Source organism: Drosophila biarmipes, chromosome 3L (assembly GCF_025231255.1).
Source record: "Drosophila biarmipes strain raj3 chromosome 3L, RU_DBia_V1.1, whole genome shotgun sequence".
Classification (NCBI taxonomy): Eukaryota; Metazoa; Arthropoda; class Insecta; order Diptera; family Drosophilidae; genus Drosophila; species Drosophila biarmipes.
The window spans coordinates 25,602,634-25,624,064 of NC_066613.1; the positions used below are offsets into that span (position 1 = coordinate 25,602,634).

Genomic DNA, 21,431 nt, shown 5'->3' on the forward strand with positions numbered 1-21,431 from the left:
GGCTGAGCCAAGTGGAGTGCGTTGGATCCCAGCATCCCTATGCCTCCTCCGCCACTTTTCACTTGGAACATAATTCTTAACGTTTCGCAAGTCGATTTCAGTGGCTACACTTGCCCCATAGCGGTTGCAACACGGGTTCGGGTTCAACTTCAAGTGACGGAAGTGGACGGTGAAAATCAGGTGCAGTAGAACCTGGCTACCGGGTACTCTAGAAGGAGTGAGGTCTAAGAAATCATATGGATACACAGAAATCTATCTATCTATCTCTCTATCTATCTCTCTATCTATCAATCTATCAATCTATCTCTCTATTAATCTATCTATCTATCTTTTTTATATCTATCTATATATCTCTCTATTTATCTATCTATCTATTCATCTGTCTATCTGTCTTTCTATCCATCTAACTATCTATCTATCTATCTATCTATCTATCTATCTATCTATCTATCTATCTATCTATCTATCTATCTATCTATCTATCTATCTACCTAACTATCTATCTATCTACCTATCTATCTATCTATCTATCTATCTATCTATCTATCTATCTATCTATCTATCTATCTATCTATCTATCTATCTATCTATCTATCTATCTATCTATCTATCTATCTATCTATCTATCTATCTACCTATCTATCTACCTATCTATCTATCTATCCATCTATCTATCTATCTACCTATCTATCTACCTATCTATCTATCTATCCATCTATCTATCTATCTACCTATCTATCACCAATCTATCTATCTATCTATATATCTCTCCACCTTTCAATCTATCTTTCTATACATACTCAAAAAAATCTATAAAAATGTAGTAAAATAGCAATAAAAAACTATCTATCTGTCAGTTTAATCCCTTAAAAAGGCGTTTTAAGCCCAGTTGGGTTACAGATGTTGGACTGTAAAATAAAACGGTTAATTTCGAACCGAATGCAGCTGCTGGGCAGCCAAGTGGAGATCTCTACGTGTAGGTGTACAAACGCTTCGCCGTTTATCTCTCTTAATCTGCGCATTCGCACTCTCTCGGACCTGACACTCATAATTAAAGAAACAAATAAAGCAGAGCGGTCGTGGCTGCTGCTGCCTGCGCCTGCGCAGCGGTCGCATTTGCATAGCAGCAGCAGCAACATCACCAGCAGCTGCAGCAACAGCAACAGCAACACAGCAGCAACATCAGCGCGGCAGCGACAGCAACACAAACTATGTGAGTCCGAGACCTCGGCACTTGTCGTGTCTTGAAAAGCTTCGCTGCCTTGACTTTGACTTTGGCCAAAAGCTCTCTTTTTAGCCAAGACTTGTTGCTGTTGTTGCTGCTGTTGCTGCTGTTGCTGCCGCTGATGTTGCTGTTGCCGCCGCCGATGTTGCTGCTGCTGGCGACTGCGGCCGCGGCTGCTTGTCTTGGTTCTTTAAGTCCGTGGCTGGCTGGCTCCTCTTCAGTTCGTTGCTGACCATCGTTACGTGCGGACGTGCCCAGCTCAGCTCATCTCCGTGTGATGAGGCTGCACTTTGCACACTAGACTCAAAAAGCAGCAAGTCCAAGCCCAAACATTTCAAAACTGAATACGGAAAGTGCCGCGACGCGAGTGACAAATATCGAAAAATAAACCCCAAACGGTAGCTAACAAATTCTGAATAAAACACCAGCAAGCGCAAAGAAACCATTTAAGGAAATAATAATAATAATCGAGGGATTATGTTTTGGAATTGGACTGAGGCGCGGCCAACTGAGTGTAATTTCAGTTTTCAAGCACACACACAGGCACACACTCTTGGCGGCAGGAAAACAAACAAATAAAGCAAGCAACCAACAAACAAACAAACAGCGAGCGGCCAGATAGACAAACATATTTACATGGCAAGGCAGTGCAGTCAAGTGAAGACAGCGCAGCGTTCTCCTGTCCAGTTTGCTGGAGATGCGGTCGGCGATGCAGTGGCAGTGGCACCAGAACACAGAACGCAGAACACAGAGCTCACAGCCGAACCCAGCAGATGCAGATGCACCCAGAGCCAGAGCCAGAGCCAGAGCCAGAGTCAGAGCCAGAGCCAGTCCAGCTTCAGCTCGGATCTGGCAGAGGCTCCAACTGAATCTCCAACTGCAGCCACATGTGCTGGTGGTGCAGTCGCCATATTGGGTCTATAACGGTGCTAGAATCGCGCTGCTTTTTGCTTTTTTGTGCCTTGCGCCTCTAGTGTCTCTCGGCCAGAGTCTGTTGGCCAGGCTTTGGCTCTGCAGTTGATTCTCTGGCGCATTGATGACGACCCAGCGACCGATAGACCAAGCGCAAAAACCGCAAACTAAAAATGCCGTCTGTCTGATCCCCAGCCAGCGAGCCGCTCTTCTGCGGTCGTCAGCCCAACACTTTGCACATGCTGATCGATTGCAGAAGATCCCAGCTCCATCTGCATCTGTGGTTCCATCTCCATCTGCATCTGCATCTGCATCTCCCCGGCTGACTGGGTCACAAAATCAAGCCGGGCTGTGCTGCCGACACGCCCCTGGCCACTTGCAAATAATCAACGATAATCCAAGATTCAGGCAAAGAAATAACCCAGAAATTGAGGAAATATTACACCCATTTTGCTAGTCATAAATCTGTTGGTAGTTTGAATGGGTCGAATATAGAATAGTGGAAAGGCGGAAAGAAGAGCTCCCTAATAGTTTACGAATGTTTAAATTCAAGTTTCAAAGGCTGTGTTTGTTATTAAATATTTTATTTGAATATTTAAATAAAAATTCGAATTAAAAATTTATTAGGCACACAAAAACATCTAGCAAACTTAGTATTATATTCTTTGTGAATAAATACTAAATATTACCGCTATTATAATAGACCTAGAGCTTGCTAGCAAAAACTTCTAGATACAAATGTGTTTCTCAATATAAAAGTAAATAATAATTCCCCAAAAATTTGGTTATTTTCTGGAAGCATTTGTTGTTAGAAATACTTGACACATTGTTGTTATATTCATTCTGGAACCTATATTTCCTAGAAAGAAAACCCCCACCGTGTTGCCCAGTGCAGCGACTAGTTCCCAGGCCATCTCACCTTAGACCAATTTAAATCGAACTCGTAGGCCCTGCTTCATTGTCAGCTCCGTTTTCCCTTCCCCTTTTCCCTTTTCCCTTTTGCCCATTTCTTATTAAGTTATAAAAATGCTGGAGTTAGTAGATGTTTTATATCGGCACAGAGCTCTTTTTATTTTTTCCCCTGTCTTCTCAGCCGACTAACGGTATTGCCCTAGAGCGCCACATTCTCAGACCCAGTCTCGAACTCTTCGGCGACTTCGGCCCAGACTCATGCATTGCAATAAAATGGAATTTTATAACAGCGGCAGCAGGCAGCCGCAGAGCCGCACGGCGAGGGCAACAAAAACGTTACCCAAATTCCAAATAAAAAAAGCACACAAAAAACGAAGAAAAACCGAGGGAGACAGACAAAGGTCGTCACAGCAAGTGAAAATAGCAAAAAAAAAAAATGGAAAAATGGGAGACAAGCGGTCGAGAAAAATAAACGAAATAAGTTTTAGGGCCTAGGTTGCTCAGGTGTTAATTTCCCATTTTCGGGTTTCCGACTGCCGCCGCAAGTTCGCTGCCTGAGTCTTTCGTTTCTTCGCTTTAAAGTGGAGCGACCGAATGCCGCGCCGCTCGAATGCCCATCGAATGCGAATGAGGGGCGTGTGAGCCGCACGCCGGCCGGCTCGCCTCGCTCGACAACTGCAAAATAATAAAACCGAAATTATTATTATTATTTCCCTCTTCTCTTTTTTGTGGGGCGCATTTCCTTTGCCCCAAAAAATACAGAGGAAAAGAAATAAACGTTTTCGTTCCGTTTTTGACCCGCAGAGTTCAGGGTTTAAGTCAAGTTTACCCCTCTACCAACCGACTCCTTTCCACAGCAACAGCACAAAACATATACTAACGACGGCCAAGCGAGGAGTACCAGCCACAGGAAAATAAGCCAAGAAAACCTACAAAGGAGGGAAAAGCGAGAAAAGCGAGAAACGCGAGAAAAGCCTTCCCAGGGAGACACTAGCCAGCTTCCTCTCGGAGATTCAGAAGCGGCAATGACGGCGACTGCGCGGCAGTCAGCGGCATCGAGAAAGCAACCTGCGACCGCCATGCTCAATGCAAACGCTTTTACGGTTAAGCGGCTCTTAGCGGTAAGTAAACCCTCAGCATCTGGGGCCAAAAAATGTCAGATGGCACTCCCCCATAGAAGAAAACCCCAAAAAACAGTCATCATTTGGGGCGTTGCCAATTCAAATCGCTCCAAAAAGGCAGCCACAGCAAATGTTTGTCACCTGGTCAGCACTTTTTCGCTTTCTTAAACAAACGACGTTTCAGTTTTTGGCACAATTTTTCAAGTTTTTTATGATATTTCTTACGTGGGCCGCTGCTCTCCAAGCTCTTTCTTTCTTTCCCGTGTGTAAAGAGCTGTGAAGTCGGCCATTGGGTCAAATTGTAGCTGATAGATGGATAGGCAGGCGTCGAAGATCATGATGAAGTCGGCTCCGTTCGGTTGGGGGTCGCCACTTCAACGCCTGAGTAATGTGGCCAAATTAATCTAATAGAAGGTGGGAGTCTTCTTCGCCGCTGCTCTACTACCTCCTCAAAAAATACAGAAAGAAGGCACAGAAACACAAGATGGAGCATTAAGTTTAGTGAATTATTTGCTTCATAAAGCTTCATTGCCCAGCACTTAATCATTATTACTGCGGGAGAGTCGTTATGGGGTTACTATGGGAACTAGTTTGACTATTAATAAACGCTTCTATTGAATTTGCAGGCTATTTTTGGATTCCGGGAAAGGTAGAGAAAAAGTGGAGAGGAAGTTTGCCTCGCCTAAGTTATTTCATTGTCTGCATGCATAGTTTCACGATTTCGCCTGTTATTTTAAGTTTTATTTAGTGAGACATGAATTTTAGTTTTGATTATTTTAAATATTTTGAATTAATTTTCTTAGACATATTATGAATTTATGGAAAACTACCTTTCTGGGTCTCCCATTTGCATGTAAAACAACTTATATTTATTTCCCATCCATGACTCGAAATCATCTTGTGCAATTCAATTAGATTTTCTCCCATCCAATGAGCAATCTATTCAGGGTGCTAAATCAATGGAATCTGTTTGGCGAAAAGCAATCGGCCAAGGGCTCCTCCAGAGCAGCACTTTAGAGAAAATTTCCTTGCAGTGGAAAAGCACTTTGGCCAAGACTAACAAACAATTTATCCGTTTCGATGTTGTTTGTTATTATGTTTCGCTGCCCTCGGCCGGCCCATTCAACCCATTTCGAGCCAAGTGCATTAAGTCTTGGCCAGAGGAGCTGCCCAGCCAGGCAGCCGGATGGCCAAGAGCTGCAGAGCTGCAGAGCTGCAGAGCTCCACCTGCATTCGGCCCGCTGGCCAAAGGTCAGCAGACGCTCTGGCGCCCGACGATCATTAAAAGAGTACAGAAGTAATTTGTAAAACACGAAAAATTATCTACTCTTTTTTCGCTGCAGCCCGGTCTTGCTGTTCTTTTACGATTCCAAATTACAAAGACGGCAGTGGCGTCCAGAGAAACGAAAAATGCCACTGCAACGGGTCTTCATTAGCACAGACCGGCTGTAAACCCAAAAAACAGGCAGAAATCTCTGAAAAAATGGGCAGAAAAATAAATAAGCCGAGTCAGTTCGCCCGGCTGATGAATGGGCTTCTGGCCACTTGGGCCTTCCCAGACTCGCCTTTTGGCCAGGAAGATGAATGGCCCTGCGCAGGACTACAAATGGACGGGTGGACTTGGGCTGACGGCTATTAGCCTCCTGCCTGCAGATCTTTATTTGGCCGCCTTTTCGGTCAGTTGACAGTTCTCAGCCAACGAGGAAAGTAACCTGGCCAGCAGTTATTGGGTCAATCGCAGCAAACACTCGCCTCTAATGGCCTCTCTCTTTGTTCTACCCACGGGTAGCATACAGTGTCCACCACATAGTGTCTCGTGCTCGAAAGCCCCTCGAAAGCGTAATTAAACAATTTCTTCTCTGTTTATTGACATTTTATTGATGCCGCCGAGCCTGAGCGGTTTCATTTCTGGTTCTGCGGCTGTCTGTGATTCCAACTTCAATTCCAATTCCTATACGATACTGATACTTTTACCTTGGCTTGTTTGTATTGTTGCTCCCATTGAGCGATACTCCTCGCCTTTCAATGGGTAACATGGTCGAGGGTTCGCCTCGGGGTCCATGAAGTGCTGCCAGTGTTGTTTTGACTAGACAAGCACTGAATGAGTGGCGAAATGATCTCGAGACTCGAGGAAAACCCCTCTGAATGGGCATTATGTGGAGTACTGTGTTTATTTGTTTAATGTTCTTTGATGCTCTTAAAGAATCGTGCTAATGGCTTGTTGTTCAATGAAACCGATTCAAGGGGTTCGATTGTAACATAATGTTTGGGGAAAAGGGAAATGTTTTCTTAAGTTGGATGTGATTGAAAGTTTGGAAATGTGAAATGTAAGATTAATTGGCTTTTATTTTGGGGGGGTTATTAAAGGCTATTATATGGATTTTTGAAAGTTGCAATACCAATTTGTGGTAAATTAATTGCATTAATTCATTTCAATAACATACAAGTCAAAGCCTTGTCTTTTGCCTGCCCCGTAGATCACTTTCTGACGAGATCCATTAGCCATGAAATCCGTGTAATTTTCACATTTTCTATTGAATCCATTCCTCATAACCATTTATCACAATCAAGGCAGCAATGTTAACAAAGTTGCATCCCGCCAAACGATGCTAACTGTGTTTTTAATGTCTCAACTTGCGCGATTTGACCAAGAGCTGCGTGTTCGTGGAATCGGAATCCGAATGCGAGAGTTCTTACCAATTAACAGAAGACGGGGAATTCCCGGGGAAACTTTATGTAATCATTGGATTTAATGCGTTAACAAATTTAAGCCAAAATCGGGGAAGTAACACCGAGGACGGGGGAGTTCGTGGTACCGTTTGGCGGTATGCAAAACCCAGAACCAGAAGAGGAACAAGCCCAGTTGCCTAACTACCATTTGTATCTGTATCTGTATCTGCTTCGGACTCGGTTTTGGTTTCGGTTAGGTAATGGCAATCCCTGAGGCCGGGGCCGTAATTAATGGCGTGTGGCGCTCATTCACGATGAGCGGAAAGTACATTGCACCCTCGGCTGTGCTGGCCACAAAACTCAGCTTATTTATAAGCCAGTTCTAACTGCAAAATCAGGGGGGAACGTGCCCCAAAACATACACGAAGTGGGTACCCTTGGCTCGGCTGTTTGTTTCTGGCTTCTTTTAATTATAGATCCCGGGCAATGCCACCCCACCTTCTCGGATGGGCGTGTGTTCGGTGTTCAGGCAACTGTTAATTTTGTCTTACAACTCCAGCCGCAGTATCTTAGTAGCATCTGACATAACGTTAACTGTGTCTGCGTTGAAGAAACCAAACAAAGGCCCGCTCGCAGATGCCGTGGATACGAGCACACCCATAAGATACTTTAGCACACATCGCACTCCATTCATAAAACAGAAAGACCGCAGCGCGTACTATATGATCTGCTACGATTAACTACGGACTTTACGGCTCTTTCGTCGGACACTTGGCCCACGGGTAATTCCGTGTACTCGGGCAATTTGTTCGGCACTATAACAAGACTTGGTCAAGACCTGGTGCCGGCCAATTTGCGGGCTCATTTCGGTTCGGGGGCCCAGGCTCGATTTAATCATGGTTTATGCAAAGCTGGGCACCTAATTGAAAGAATTAAGTGATGTAATAAATAACAGATCTCGGATCTAAGGCGATTGCTTAAGATTCAGGTAGTTAGATCATTATTTTCTGATTGGGAATTATTATGGGGAGATAACAATGCAGAGCGGTTTGGGATTCCTCAGGGAATATGAGCTATTTAAGTTGGATGAGCGAATTATAATCAGGTGAGGGCTTACGGGGAAATGAAGATGGGGCAAGTGTGAGGACTATGTAGTATATATAAATAGATCCATAAACGAATACACTTTTATATAATTATTATAAGATACAATATTTAATGGAGAGATAAAAATAATATAAAAAAATGAACCATTTCATCGCCATATCTTGTGTAAGACTGTTCTAACTTTTTGCATCTCTTGACCCCTCCAGCTGCTGATCATCTTCACAGTGCTGGACGCGAGTCGAGCCCTGGAACTGGGCGACAAGTGCCAGCACGACATGGACTGCACGGATTTCATCAAGGGCAGCAGCTGCTCCGCCCTCGGGTACTGCGAGTGCGCCCCCTACTTCGTCCAGCTGGATTCCAAGCGCTGTTTGTCATGTAAGTAGGCAAAGTCAATCTTTGGCTAACCCCAAAGTGGGAGTTCAGAATGTTTGCCGGGCAAACAATGGGCGGAGATGTGTGTTTGTCCACCGAAGAACCGTTAGATGCACTCACTGCGACTTTCTTTACACGGAGAAAACAATTCTAACCATTTCCTGGGAGCGTCATTTGGAATTTACATGTTTAAAGTTTGCCCAGAAAATAAGCACTAGCACTTGCTCTTTAACTAGCATTCAAACATAAATTTAGTAATAAATAGAAAATAAAGAATATATGTTTAAATGGAAATTTATCGTAAATTCAAGAGTGACTTATAGAATAGAACCTATATCCCTTCCACAGTTGATTTTAATCAAAAGTCACGAAGCAATAGCAAGATAGTAGCCAGCAACTAAAGTAAACATTTTAATTTATTTTAGTGTGTGATAAAAACTAATTATTATTTTAGTGTTTGCTTGGCGCCTTTCGTTTTTCTGCGAACCAAACTCACAATAACGCTGTACCATTCTCCCTAATGAGGCGATTAAAGTTAATTCTTTAGATCTCAAGAGTCTCGAAGATGGTTATATTTTTCCAAGAAACAACTCAATCTAATGGGTCGATTGAATTGAAATTTAAGATGGTTTTTAATGATTTTTAATGCTATTTCCCTCTCTTTGATTTCGCCCGCAGCCCAACTCCTTGGCGGCGACTGCCAGCTGAGCGAGCAGTGCTCCATGAAGGTGGCCAACAGCAGTTGCCTCGACGGGGCCTGCCGCTGTGTCGAGGGATTCCTGCAGTTCCGCAAGCACACCTGTCTGGGACGTAAGTATCAGCCGACCGCCGGCCAGCTCTTGTGGCCCTAATCCAGCAGATGGCCCGGGACGGGGCCACTAATACTATACTAAATACTCTACGATATCATTAACTGTTCGGTGTGCGGTGTGTTTGGTGAAATGCAATAAACGGACAGCCGGGCAGCCGACTAATAATCCCCACTCTGATTGCTTATCATTTCTCGTGCGCCCCTGGAATGTCACGCAATGGCTTGGCATACACCCAGTACGGGTACACCTAGCACGTACAGTAGGGCGAGTACACACTCCCATTTCCTGCTCCTTTCGCCGCCACTTGACACTGGCAATTAACACCGGCATAACACTGAAAATGGCTGTGTAACAATAACAATAACAATGAAAATACTCCGGCCAAACAAGACAATCGTGTCACTAATTATATGCATAATTGGTTAATCTTCCAAGAACTGGCTAACAACCTGGCAGAAACCCTCGATCCAGCAGACACCCCAAGCTGCCGATCGTCCAACGCTAAAACGTTAAATGTAAAATGTAAATGTTTGGCTTCGATCTCTCCCTGTTTCGGTTTCTGTTTGTGCATTGCGATGTGTGAACGATACATTTTAAGATACATCTTGGCTCTTTCTTTCTGAGTTGCAACAGAGTTCTTCTAGGGCCGTGGGCTACCAAAAGAATAAGTGACTCATGTTCCTGAGTTTGGAATAAATCGTGGGCATGTGACTCATCTAGTGACTCAGAAATGGTAGAAATTTATGGGGAGGAGATAAAAGATATTATTCTAGAGTGTTATTAGGAACAGCTATTTTCTTCTGGAATTATTTTACTCATACTTCGAGATTAATTAAACCAGTTCTTTATCCGACATGGGATACAATTTACTTTTTTTATTTAGATCAGAATTTCTGGGACTTGATATTTTATTCATTCAATTAGTAGAATTTTTTAAAACAGTGACTGGGTAAAAGAGTGTTTTTAGAGATCGCCGGTAGCCCTGCACCGATTGGCATCTACAACGTTTGAATTCGCTCCACTTCCTCTTGCCACATTGGCGCCAAGTGGCGTTAATCTGATTAGAATGTTGACTAGAATCGAGAGGCCATATGGCGGGGCTGACCCCTCCCCATCGCCCCTCTGCGATGCATACATCGACTTCTTTAAACATTAAACACGCCAAAAGCAGAGCAATGAGGCACGATCGTGGTCTTGGAAATGGAGGCAACTGCAGCCGGTGCAGTTCGTGTCATTGCCATTCACCTGATGTTGCACAGCCCCCTGCCCACTCTCGAATCCCCTCCTTAGCTACTGACTTAATTATATAGGATAAGAACTCGATATATCCATGTGGAGAAGGGGGCGTGGCAGGACAGCTGGCCGAGAATGAGCTTGATATTTAATTAGGAGTCACTTTAATGACAAACCATTGCGTTGGCCAGTTGTGTAAAGAATGAGGTACACGGAAATAAATCTGAAGTGTGTACAGCTAATGGGATTTGGATTTTTCTACTTGAAAATCTTTGTTTTAAAAGGCGTTTCCTTTCTATTCTTATCACTGTCCTACTAAGAGTTCTAACTTCTAAGACTTATTAGCACCTTAAGATATCATTATTATTTAGTAGATTGCTAATTTAATTAGCCATTTTACGTCAGAACCCAGTGGGATAGGCGATAGAGATTAATGGCACATTTCCTTCGCTAATTTTTCCGCGTGTAGCGGGGTATTTGTGGCAAGTGCAAGAGGTGGCAAGCCAGTCATTTATGAGATACTTTCACCAAAAACACAATAAAAGAAAGAGCAGGCGAGAGAGCGGAGTGAACCTTTCACCAGAGACATCCTGCCAGGGCCGCCTTCCCTGCCCCCCAAAAAGCCAAAGCCAAAAGTTCCCCTTTTGATTTGTATCTTTGGCTACTTTACATGGCTAATTGCCTCGACTCGTAATTAAATTGCACTGATTAGCCGCCAATGCAAAAGAAAGTCCAAGAAAGTTCAATTAGTTCTCAGAGGAAAAGAAGAGATGGGGAATGAAATATATTAAGAGATAGATAGGGAGAGAGAGAGAGACGGAGGGGACAACAGATCGCTGGATTTCCCGGGGCATAGAAAGAAAAGCCAAAAACTTTTCCATGCAGTTGACAAAAATGCTGCACACATTTGGGATTGGCCATGGCCATGGCCATTCACTTCATCCTATCGCGGGTCAAGTGAAGCAAGTGGTGTGCCAGATTTTGCTGGCTTGTCAGGCTTTCCATTTAGCCACTTGTTCCAGTTTCCCATGCACCTTAACCCATCGGGCCCAAGCCCATTCCGGGATTGGCTCTTTCGGTTACCCGTTTTTGTTTGGTAGCCAGTCGGCTCTTAACGAGCCGCCGCCAACAATGAGGCACTTCCTCCGGAGCTCCCCAGCCCCATCTCCATTTCCATGCCATCTCCTCCGATCTTTATGAGTTATATATATGCACATATGACAGCTCCCCCTGCGCATCGCCAGGCAGCTCTTTAGTCTACTCTACTCTCCCCGTTTCGCTGCGGCAAGAAGTATGCCAAATACACAGATATAGTGTGGTAGCACAGTGTGGTATGGTAGCGAACAGATAATGAACAGATAGTCCAGACACACGGCCAAACAACGGAGGCTGCGACTGTCAGCCAGATCGAGATCTTCTGCATACAAAGTTGCAGGAAAAGTGAACCACTCTGACGTCGTCGATCATCGGATGCACAGGGAAAAATGGGGGAGTTTGCGAATTGTCTGGAGTTTTACACACATGTTCTCTTCAAAGAGTTTTCTCCAAGCGTTAAGATCAGAAATACTTTATTGAAAGTACACTAAAATAATTTAAAATCACGTAGTATGAAAAATAGCATGGTAACCATCCAGGAAATCACAATTCTTGTTGAAATACCATTAAAAGTCAGTACTAAAACCAGGGTAAAAACATTATTTGCTTGGAAAGAGCTTATAATTATGTGTTTTATATATTTGCATAATAACTTTTACCTATTCTGTGTAAATCTGGTTTTGGTTTTCCGTGTCGCCCCTAATGGCACTCCCGCCTCTCATTATATAAGGCATAGGAAATCCAATAGTCACTCAGCTAGCAACTCGGCTCACTTTCTTCCTGCCTCAACACCTTCGCAGGCCGAAACAGGGAAAATACTTTCCATTGCGACACCTTGCACCCAAAAATGTTTCAAATGGAAATGGAAAGAGGGAAAAGACCAAAAGCAAAAGCCACCGAAAAATTCCATTTCATTTCGCATGACCCACTAAGTCAGCCACTCAAACTGTGTTAATTTGCGGCTAGAAACAAAAAGAAAAAAAACGGGAAAAAATGTTTCTTGAATGGCCATTTCAAACTAAATTGCGCCAAATGCCAAATTGCATGCAAATTATGTGGAACAGCCAACTTCCGCAAAAGTACGAAATAATAATGTCGAAAAAACTTCATTTATAAAAGTGACTTTTACAGAAAATGCAAATTTCCGCTATTAATTAAAAAATATTTCCTTTTTTCCGAATTATACTTATTTTTTGTAAGGCAATTGGCTTTTGCGCCTAATGAAAGTCGACGGCATAAATAGACTTATTATAGCCGCAGGAATGCTGCCGCAGATTGAGGTACATTTGTAGTGAGATACAGTGCGAGTATCTGTATCTGTGCGTGCCAGGCGGTTGACACAGTTTTGCAATTCCGGCCACCGGCGGCGGCGACTTGAACAAAGACAATAACGCCGAGGAAGCAGCGATTTAATTTATGCTGATTTCGATGGAAATTATTGTTTATGATGCGAGCCAACCCGCAGCGCTTCAGAGCTCCCCCAGATCTCTTGCATCTCGGATCTCAGATCCATTGGGCAATTTTCACACGCGTCGCGGAGATCTTGCAGAGCGGCTTTGCCCGTAATCGAAGTGGGTTAGGCTAGCAGTTGCAGTCGTGCAGCGATTCGCATGCGAGGTGCAACCTGTCGCACCAGCGTGCCCCAAAGGGGCGGCACGGGGCGGGGCATTGGCCCCCAGCCTATCGATCATCGCTTTTCGGTGGCCACAATACGGCTGCACGCAGCAGAGTCTTTATATCTTTGGTCCACTTAAGAAATCCTATGTTTTAAATCATTCTTTTCAATCTACATAGAATATTGAACCTTATTTCGTGGAATTTTAACACAGTTTCATTTAAAAAACATATATGAAATCCTGCCAATGGATTTTTAAAGGATTTCTGTTTATTTTTTACATTTTTATGTCACAAGTTTGGGCTGCATAAGATACTTCCTCCTTATTCTAGGCTCTTTAACTTATAATTTATTTTACTAGGCATTTATATTATCTATGATTTTTTATTCATAAAAATATTTTTAGACTCTAGATAAAGCCTTAGTTGCTAATAGAATTAAGTTAAAACCCTGATTATACTTTCTAAAGGTGCTAGGCTAGAATAGCGATGATGTCTTATGACCAACAATGTTTTTTCCCTGTGTGACCGCTTCCAACGCTGTTATGTAAAAGTGAAAGATGGGGCCAACCGTTTGGGGTCCGCAGCAGAAACCCCCTTTGATGCTTCCTGGCCAGAGTTTATTCCATATTGGTGTCAAACTGCGGCAAGACACGTTTGAGCTACTCGCATTCGGAATGGCAATGGACATGGCTGAGCGCAGTGTCAGTGTCAGGCGGTGCATTCGTTAAGTATACGCCACGCTGGCCGTATGCCTTTTATGTGCCTCGGAGTCACCGCTCTCGACTCCCAACCGGTTCCCCAATGGCCAATACCAATGCCACAGCCAAAGCCTTTTGTGCATTCGCCGACAAATGTTGGATTTGTGGCCGAAATTCCCGCGAGGAAACCCAAGTCGTTTGGCTGCGCCAGGATAAAGGGTACGCCGATTTATGATCTCGTTTGGTCTCCAATCCAATTGAATGCCAGCTGGGGGTAATGGAAATGGAAATGGATCTCCTTGATCCCAGACACTGCCCAAAGGGCAGCTGCAGGTGGCTGCGGCTTTGGCCAGTGAAATGGTAAATGGCATGTCGCCAGTTGCTAGTTGCAAGTTGCTGGTTGCAAGTTGCTGGTTGCTGGTTGCTGGTTGCTAGTCGCTAGTTGCAAGTTGCTGGCAGGCCAAAAACGAAACAAGTGAAAACAAGTTGGAGCGGCAGGCCGGAAAGTGGGTCAGAGCTGAGATTCCAGAGGAGGACAGTGGCAGACACGCAGGTGGCTCAGTCTTCGGTGCAGCCAATAGCAGCCGTCTCTTTTCAGCCAGTTATCGGCGAGTGGAATGCTGATGAGGAACGGTAATGGGAATGGGCGACGTCACCGACGTTTCAGCGTCATCTTCTGGTTCCCATCTGAACCCCTTCCTAGGCAGCGATGCACAGGGAGAAGGGGATATTGATGCGAATTCACAGAATAACAAAAAATGTTACCAATGTTACCAGCACTGTTAATGAGGGTGAAAAACGCAGTGTGGCCTTCTTATTAAAAATAAATTTAAAAATAGGTTATTTTCTTCGGGTTAGTTGAAATTTAATTATGCGCCAAAAATTATCTAGTTTGTTAGCTCTGTTCATGTGACAGGTCTTTTAGGTTTCAGAACCTTTTTGATTAAGCTACACGTGAAAAGTTCAAATAAACATATCGGTTTTAGGCTAAAAAAAAGTATTCATTTTTAGCCCAAAAAAATCAGTATTTTGAGCGTAACAATAAAAATAATGATCCAAATATGGAATGTCATACCTTGTTAAACTCGTAAACAAATTTCCAATCAATTGGCATTCACAACTCAAAAAATTTTTTTTTGACCAATTTTTGCAAAAAAAGACGATGCTACCCCTTGTAAAAAAGTGAAAATTTGGAAAAAAATTTATTTGTTCCAATCAGCCAAAAAATTACAGCAATGTACTATTTAGCTTAATAGCTCTCCAAAACAGTGCTTATCTTCCGTTTTGGTCAATTTTTGACAAAGTTACACCAAAAAAGCTAAATGAAAAATATCGGTTTTTGGCCAAAAAGTCTTCATTTTCCATCCAAAAAAATCATAGTTCTCATTTCCTTTATTTAAATAAACTAAATATCTTTCCATTTTCTTTGCTTCTTATGGGGACTTCCATTTCTTACTCTGTACCAATCTCGGTTATTCTCCGCACTTCTCTTTCGGCCATGCGTTGAGGCTGATGCAGTTGCAGTTGACTTTATTGACGGTTATTAGGCTTGTCGAAGGCGGGCTAATGCTCTGATGTTGTTCTTGTTCTGGTTGCAAGTGCTCCTCCCTGTTCTGCTCAGTTTTCTTGTGTTCTGGTGTGGATGTTCATGATGATGATGATGAGTTTTTAATATGCATTTGGTGCTTGGAGTTCGTTTTACGGTTAGCTTAATAGCATATCACATACCCACTATAACGAAAAAAGAATCTCATGAGAACTTTTCGCGACCGTTCCTTATCTCCCACCCGCAGCTGCCCATCCCGGCGCCGTTTGCTACAGCCACGCCCACTGTCAAATGTTCGACACCCGCACCCACTGTGACTTCCTCATCCCGAACCTCTTCGGACGCTGCCAGTGCACGAGTCCCGCCAAAATGGTGGGTGGTCTCTGTGTGGCCCCGGCGGCGGATCAGGAGGAACAAGCCATCGAAAAGGTGGAGCAGCCAGCCAGCACAACGACGACAACAACCACTCCCAAGCCCACAACGACGACTACGAGGAGAACAACAACCACGACGACAACTACTCCTGCACCCACAACAACCACTAGAAGAACAACGACCACAACCACGACAACACCTGCTCCCATTCTCCTAGAGGACGAACTGCCCGCCAGCGTGGAGGAGCAATCTCTGGAGGAAGATGATGGCCAGACCACCAAACTGAGACCCGAGGTCGCCGAGGTGGATAATGGTGAGAAGCTGGAGGCTGTGGACATGGCTCATGAGGAGACTGAACTGACACAGCAGCAACACCAAGAGGAGGAGCAGCAACATCAGTTGGAGGAGCAGCAACAACAGTTGGAGGAGCAGCAACATCAGATGGAGGAGCAGCAACATCAGTTGGAGGAGCAGCAACATCAAGAGCAGGAGCAACAGAGAGTGGAACAGGAGCAGCATGAGAAGGAACAGCAGCAACAACAGACGATCATAGCTCAACCCAACGAGCCCTCTCAATCCTCTCAAGATGCCACCACTGGAGTCCAGCATCTGCTGACGCCCGCTGATGTGCCCACCGAAAATGCCATTAATGTGGAGCAGGAAACCGAGGCTGGTCCCACCGAGGATTATCCCTACAAGTTGGACGAGGAGTACGCAGAGGAGCACAATGACAAACCAGAAGCTCCAGAGCTGATAGAAGAGCAACCGCAGCCCGAAGAATCGCCTGTCTCACCTGAAATCGCACCCATCGAAGCGGATGAGGAGGTTGCAGAGGCCTCAGGGGGCCAAGAGATTGCCTCATCGCCCATCGACGACACCATGAAATTCGATTATGAAAACCCAGTGGAAGAAGCCGAGCCAGAGAAGCCTGAGGAAGAGCAGCAGAAGGAGGAGACTATTCACCAGCAGACTAATGAGGGGGTGGTGCCCATCGATACCGAGAGCGAGACAGATGCGGAGGCCAGCACCGAGCCCCCCATCCAGACGCAGCTGGTTGAGGAGGACGAGGAGCCAGAGACGTCGCAGACGGTGGCCGATGAAGATCTGATCCCGGTTAATGAAGCTGAAATCGAAAGTGCGACGAAACCAGTGGACGAACTGCCTGAAGATCTGGCTTCGGGGGATCATGAGCTGGAAGTGGCCGAGCCCAGCCACGATGAGCAGCAGGAGCAGGAGGAGGTGGCGGTGCCGCCCAAGCAGGAGGAGCCAACAGAAGCGTTGAAGATCGAAGAACAGCCAGGCCAGGTGGAGAGTGAAAGCCAAGACGACGAAGTGGAAAAAAAACCAGAGCAGCCAGATACCGAAATGGAAATGGAAATAGAAAAAGAAACACCAGCGACCGAAGCCGCAGAAGTGGAGCTGCCGGCCACAGAAACCAAGATTCCAGATATGGAAGCCCAGATCGATCAGGCGGAACAAAGCGCCGACATCAAGCCGACAAGTGGCGAAGATGATTTAAATGAAGCCAATCAATTAAATCAAGACCAAGTCACCGAGCCAGCCACTGTGGAGCAGGAGGAGATCGCGGAGGTCGGCGAGGAGAAGGAGCCCGAGCAGGTGGTGGAAATTCATCAAGATGCAGATGAAGCCACAACAGAGAAACCAGTCCAGGAGCTCCATGGCGAGGAGGAGGTGCAGGCAATCACCGAAGCGGAGCACGAACAATTGACATACCCGGCAAATGATGATGAATTGGCGCCAGTGGAAACCGAAACAGAACCAGAGCTGACCACAGAGGAACCAGAAATCGCAGAGATCACCACCGAGCTGCCAGAGGAGGAGGAGGAGGATATGGTGGAGAAGCAGCATGAAGAGGCTGAGGAGGAGAAGCAGGAGGTTGAGGAGCCGGCACGTGAGGAGGAGCAACAGGTGGAGCCCGAGGAAAATGCAAATGCAATTAAGACGCCCGAAGTGTCGGAAGCAATTGCGGAGCCCCAGGCGGAGAAGGAGGAGTTGGAGTTGCAGTCTGCCACTGAGAAGGAGATCGAGGCAGAGACCAGCGCAGATGTTGAGGAGGAACCAGCGGCGGTTACCGAGCAGATCCAAGAGCCAGCCAATGACGAGATCTTGCTGGTGGATGCGGATCAGGCCAAGCCAGAGCAGCCAATTAAGAGCGATGGAGATATCTCGTTGGAAGCCACCGAGCAGCCCGAATCCGAAACCGAACCAGAAGCCCAGGCTAGTGAAAGTTACCAGACACTTCCAGAGATCAGCAAAGAGCAGGATGAGTTCCAGGCCGAAAAGGATGAGAATGACAACATTATCCAGGGAGCTGAGCCCAATGAAGAAGAGCAAGTTCTGCCGGAACCTGAGGCTGAGCCGGAGAAGGAGGAGGAGGCAGTCACCGAAGCTCAGGAGCAGGCAGCTGTTCCAGAAGAGGAGGAACTCAGCAAGCCGGAGGCGGACTACACCAGCGTTGAGCATCTCCAGGAGCTCTCCCAGCCGGAGGAAACCACTGCTGCTGCTATTGAAGCCGAAGAAGAATCTGAGTCCACTTTGGCCCCGGAGATCCCCGAATCACCGATTGCAATTGTGAGCGATGAGCAAGATCCTGAACACGATCCCCAGAATTTCCACGAGAGCGAGAGCATTGCCGACATCCTCAGCGACCTGATGTTGGAGGGTGACAGCACTGTGCCACCGGTTCCATTTGGCCAGCAGCCCGCCCAAACGGTGCCCATGGTGGAGGCGAACTCGGAGAACGAGGAGGAGCAGCCACATGAGGCCATTTCCGACCTACAGGCGGAGGCCGATGAGACCCAGGATCATGTGGAGCAAGTGCAGCCGGCTGGGGAACCAGAACCAGCTATTCCCGAACTGTTTGCCGAGGCAGCTAATGATGAGGAAGAGGAGGATGAAGAGGAGCAGCAGGCGACCCCCGTTCCCGAACAGCCAGCTGAGGAAGAACATGAACCAACAAAGGTTCTGGAGGAGGAGCAGCAGCCCATTGAAGAGGAACAGCAGAAACTTGAGGAAGAACCCAAGCCCACGGATGATGAACATCAACAAACTGAAGAAGAGCATCGCCAGGAGGAAGAGCCACACCAGCAGGATGAAGCAGAAATCTCCAAGGAGGAGGAGCCGCTACAGGAAGTAAACACCGATGCTGTGCCAGAGGAAGCCACCACTGAGAGCATCCAGAAGAATGAATCCTCCGAGGAGGAGCGCACGCTTTCTCCAGAGGAACTGCCCTTCGAGTATACCGATCACCCTGACAACAGCCATGTGAATGAGCTGGAATCCGCCAACCTGATCGTGGAATCCACTACCAGCATCGACGGTCTACAGGAACTGGACAACAACCACATTGAGGAGGAGCCCGCTGCTGCTCATGCCATTCCGCACGAGGAGGCCACACCCAATCCCGCTGACATTGTGGAGATCACCACCCAGACCATGTTGGGCCTGGCCAGTCGTGTCACCCTCATGGAGCCCGCTGCTCCCGTGGTTACCACCCTGATGCCCCTGATGCCAGCCGATGAGCCCACCCCGGAACCCGCTTCCCCGGCTGTCATTCCTCCAGCTGCCTCTCTGGCTGCCATTAAGCCAGGTTCTGAGCTGCGCAAGCGCGTGGATTTGGGTCTGGAGGCGGTCTCCCTGGGACTGGCCTGCAGCAGCGATCGCCAGTGCCAGCTGGCCGATCCCCATACCGTCTGCAATGGACGAGGAGTCTGTGATTGTGCCGCCGGAGATCAGGGATCGCAGTGCAGCGCCGAAAGAACCGGATGCAGCCCCGGTACCTTCCAGGTCAGAACTCCGAAGAACATAATATCTTACTTAAGTTAATCCATGTCTCAAAAACCCTATAATTCCCAACTCAAATTCCATTCCAGTGCCGCTCGAGTGGCGTGTGCATCTCGTGGTTCTTCGTGTGCGACGGACGTGCCGACTGCAACGACGCCTCCGACGAGGAGTGCACCCACAACGCCCGCCTGAACCAGACCTGCCCCACGGAGTCGTTCCGCTGCCAGCGCAGTGGTCGCTGCATCTCGCGGGCGGCCCTCTGCGACGGCCGGCGGCAGTGTCCGCACGGCGAGGACGAGCTGGGCTGCGATGGCAGCCTGAGGGGCGGCAACGCCTGTCCGGAGCACACCTTCCGCTGCGGCAGCGGCGAGTGCCTGCCGGAGTACGAGTACTGCAACGCGATCGTCTCCTGCAAGGACGGCAGCGACGAGCCGCCGCACCTCTGCGGCTCCCGCGCCCTCCCCAATCTCTTCATGCGCCTCATCGAGGCGGGCGGCCTGCTCGGCGGGGGGCGGCGGGAGGCGGACGCCTACTGCCCGCACCGCTGCAGCAACGGCCTGTGCCGCTCCACGGCCATCGTCTGCTCCGGACGGGATGGCTGCGGCGACGGGACCGATGAGCAAACCTGCGCCGTGTGCCGTAAGTATTCTAACTAATAGGTTTCTTTTACTTTAAATATTTTTAAATATATATCTTTATTTATTGAGCGCTTTGAAAGTTAAAAATATATTAAATGATGACAAAAATAGTCCTATAAGCCTTATAGAAGTTATAGATGCATTCTACTAGATAACTTTTCGATATTCAGTAAATACCTCTCTTAATATTAATTTCCCCATTCATCCTTCTTTTAGGTTGTCCCGCACCGAATGCTGCCAGCCTGCCCGCCTTCCTGGCCCGGCAACGCCCCATGCCACTGTGGTAGGAGCCTGCTCCACCCAGCCGCCCAACTACTATCCAAACGAAGTCCACTTCCGGTCACCAATCCTCGCCAGGCTGACCGACGTTTTGACACACCACTGTCTTCCGACCCCCTCAACCACTACTGTCTACCCGCATTCGAAACGATTTTTGCCTAGCATTTAAGTGGATATATAAAATTTATTTATTTATTTATTACGCCCTTAGCTGCGCCCACGCCACGCCCAATTGCCGCCTTGCTATCAAAGGCGGTCCAGCGCCCCCTTTGAGCCAGTGATGTTTGTCAATTGCGCCACTGGGCGCAACCCTAAACCACACACCACACCACACACATCCACACACCCCAACAACACACACCGTCACCCACACCTCGCCCCCATTTCGACTATTTATTCCACTCATCTGGACCATCAAAACTATTTATTCACACCCACGAGAAACAGACACTGAAACACTCGACAAGGATTCTTCACTTAGCTTAGTTTTATGCAATTTTCTAATTTATTTAAATTATTGGCCAGGCAAACCAGTAACCGAAAAGCTAACGAAAACCACGAAATGATGCATTTTTATCGGTAAACATTTTGTAAATAAGAGTAAACGTGTTCGATGTACATGATAAACGACAATGCCTATAAAGAAACGTAGGGTATCCAGCATGATAACCAGATCATATCCCTATATAGTTTATTATATGTACGTACGTGTGAGCTGTACTCACACACTTTTCTCAAAGTCAAGACGCATCACAGTAAAGCTAAAAAAGAAACGAAAATAAAAAATATATTTTTAGAAAACTATTGAAAAATAAACCTTGCTTGTGTTTACTTCGGAAGGGTTCTAGGAGTATTTGGTATGACACATTTTAATTTTTAGTAATTAAACATCTTAAAAAAATTAAAAATGCTGAAAATTTTTACTTTTGTAGGCCCAACCTCTTAATTTGTATAATATTTTCTAATCAATTGCCAGATAGTTATAATTAATACCCCATGACTTAGGCGAAAT

The 21,431-nt window shown here is 46.3% G+C and overlaps 1 protein-coding gene across 2 annotated transcripts; it reads left to right on the forward strand.

Moving 5' to 3' along the window:
* Positions 1-1,442: 1,442 nt before the first annotated feature.
* On the forward strand, positions 1,443-21,235 carry LOC108035546 (trichohyalin). Of its 2 annotated transcripts, none has more exons than XM_050886240.1 (7): positions 1,443-1,623; positions 3,854-4,170; positions 8,154-8,325; positions 9,001-9,132; positions 15,571-19,505; positions 19,592-20,141; positions 20,357-21,235. In XM_050886240.1, the coding sequence occupies exons 2-7, from the start codon at positions 4,075-4,077 to the stop codon at positions 20,425-20,427; spliced, it is 4,956 nt and encodes a 1,651-aa protein (XP_050742197.1). In that variant the 5' UTR covers positions 1,443-1,623; positions 3,854-4,074; the 3' UTR covers positions 20,428-21,235. The 2 variants fall into 2 exon arrangements, with proteins under 2 accessions (XP_050742197.1, XP_016966704.1); XM_017111215.3 differs by having other exon boundaries at positions 3,907-4,170.
* Positions 21,236-21,431: the final 196 nt, after the last annotated feature.

Excerpts from the sequence above, each read along its gene's own strand:
- LOC108035546 (XM_050886240.1), top strand. The coding sequence starts at position 4,075 with ATGACGGCGACTGCGCGGCAGTCAGCGGCATCGAGAAAGCAACCTGCG. Across the intron at positions 4,171-8,153 it reads CGGTTAAGCGGCTCTTAGCG|CTGCTGATCATCTTCACAGT; the intron begins GTAAGTAAACCC and ends TGACCCCTCCAG. Across the intron at positions 8,326-9,000 it reads TTCCAAGCGCTGTTTGTCAT|CCCAACTCCTTGGCGGCGAC; the intron begins GTAAGTAGGCAA and ends TTTCGCCCGCAG.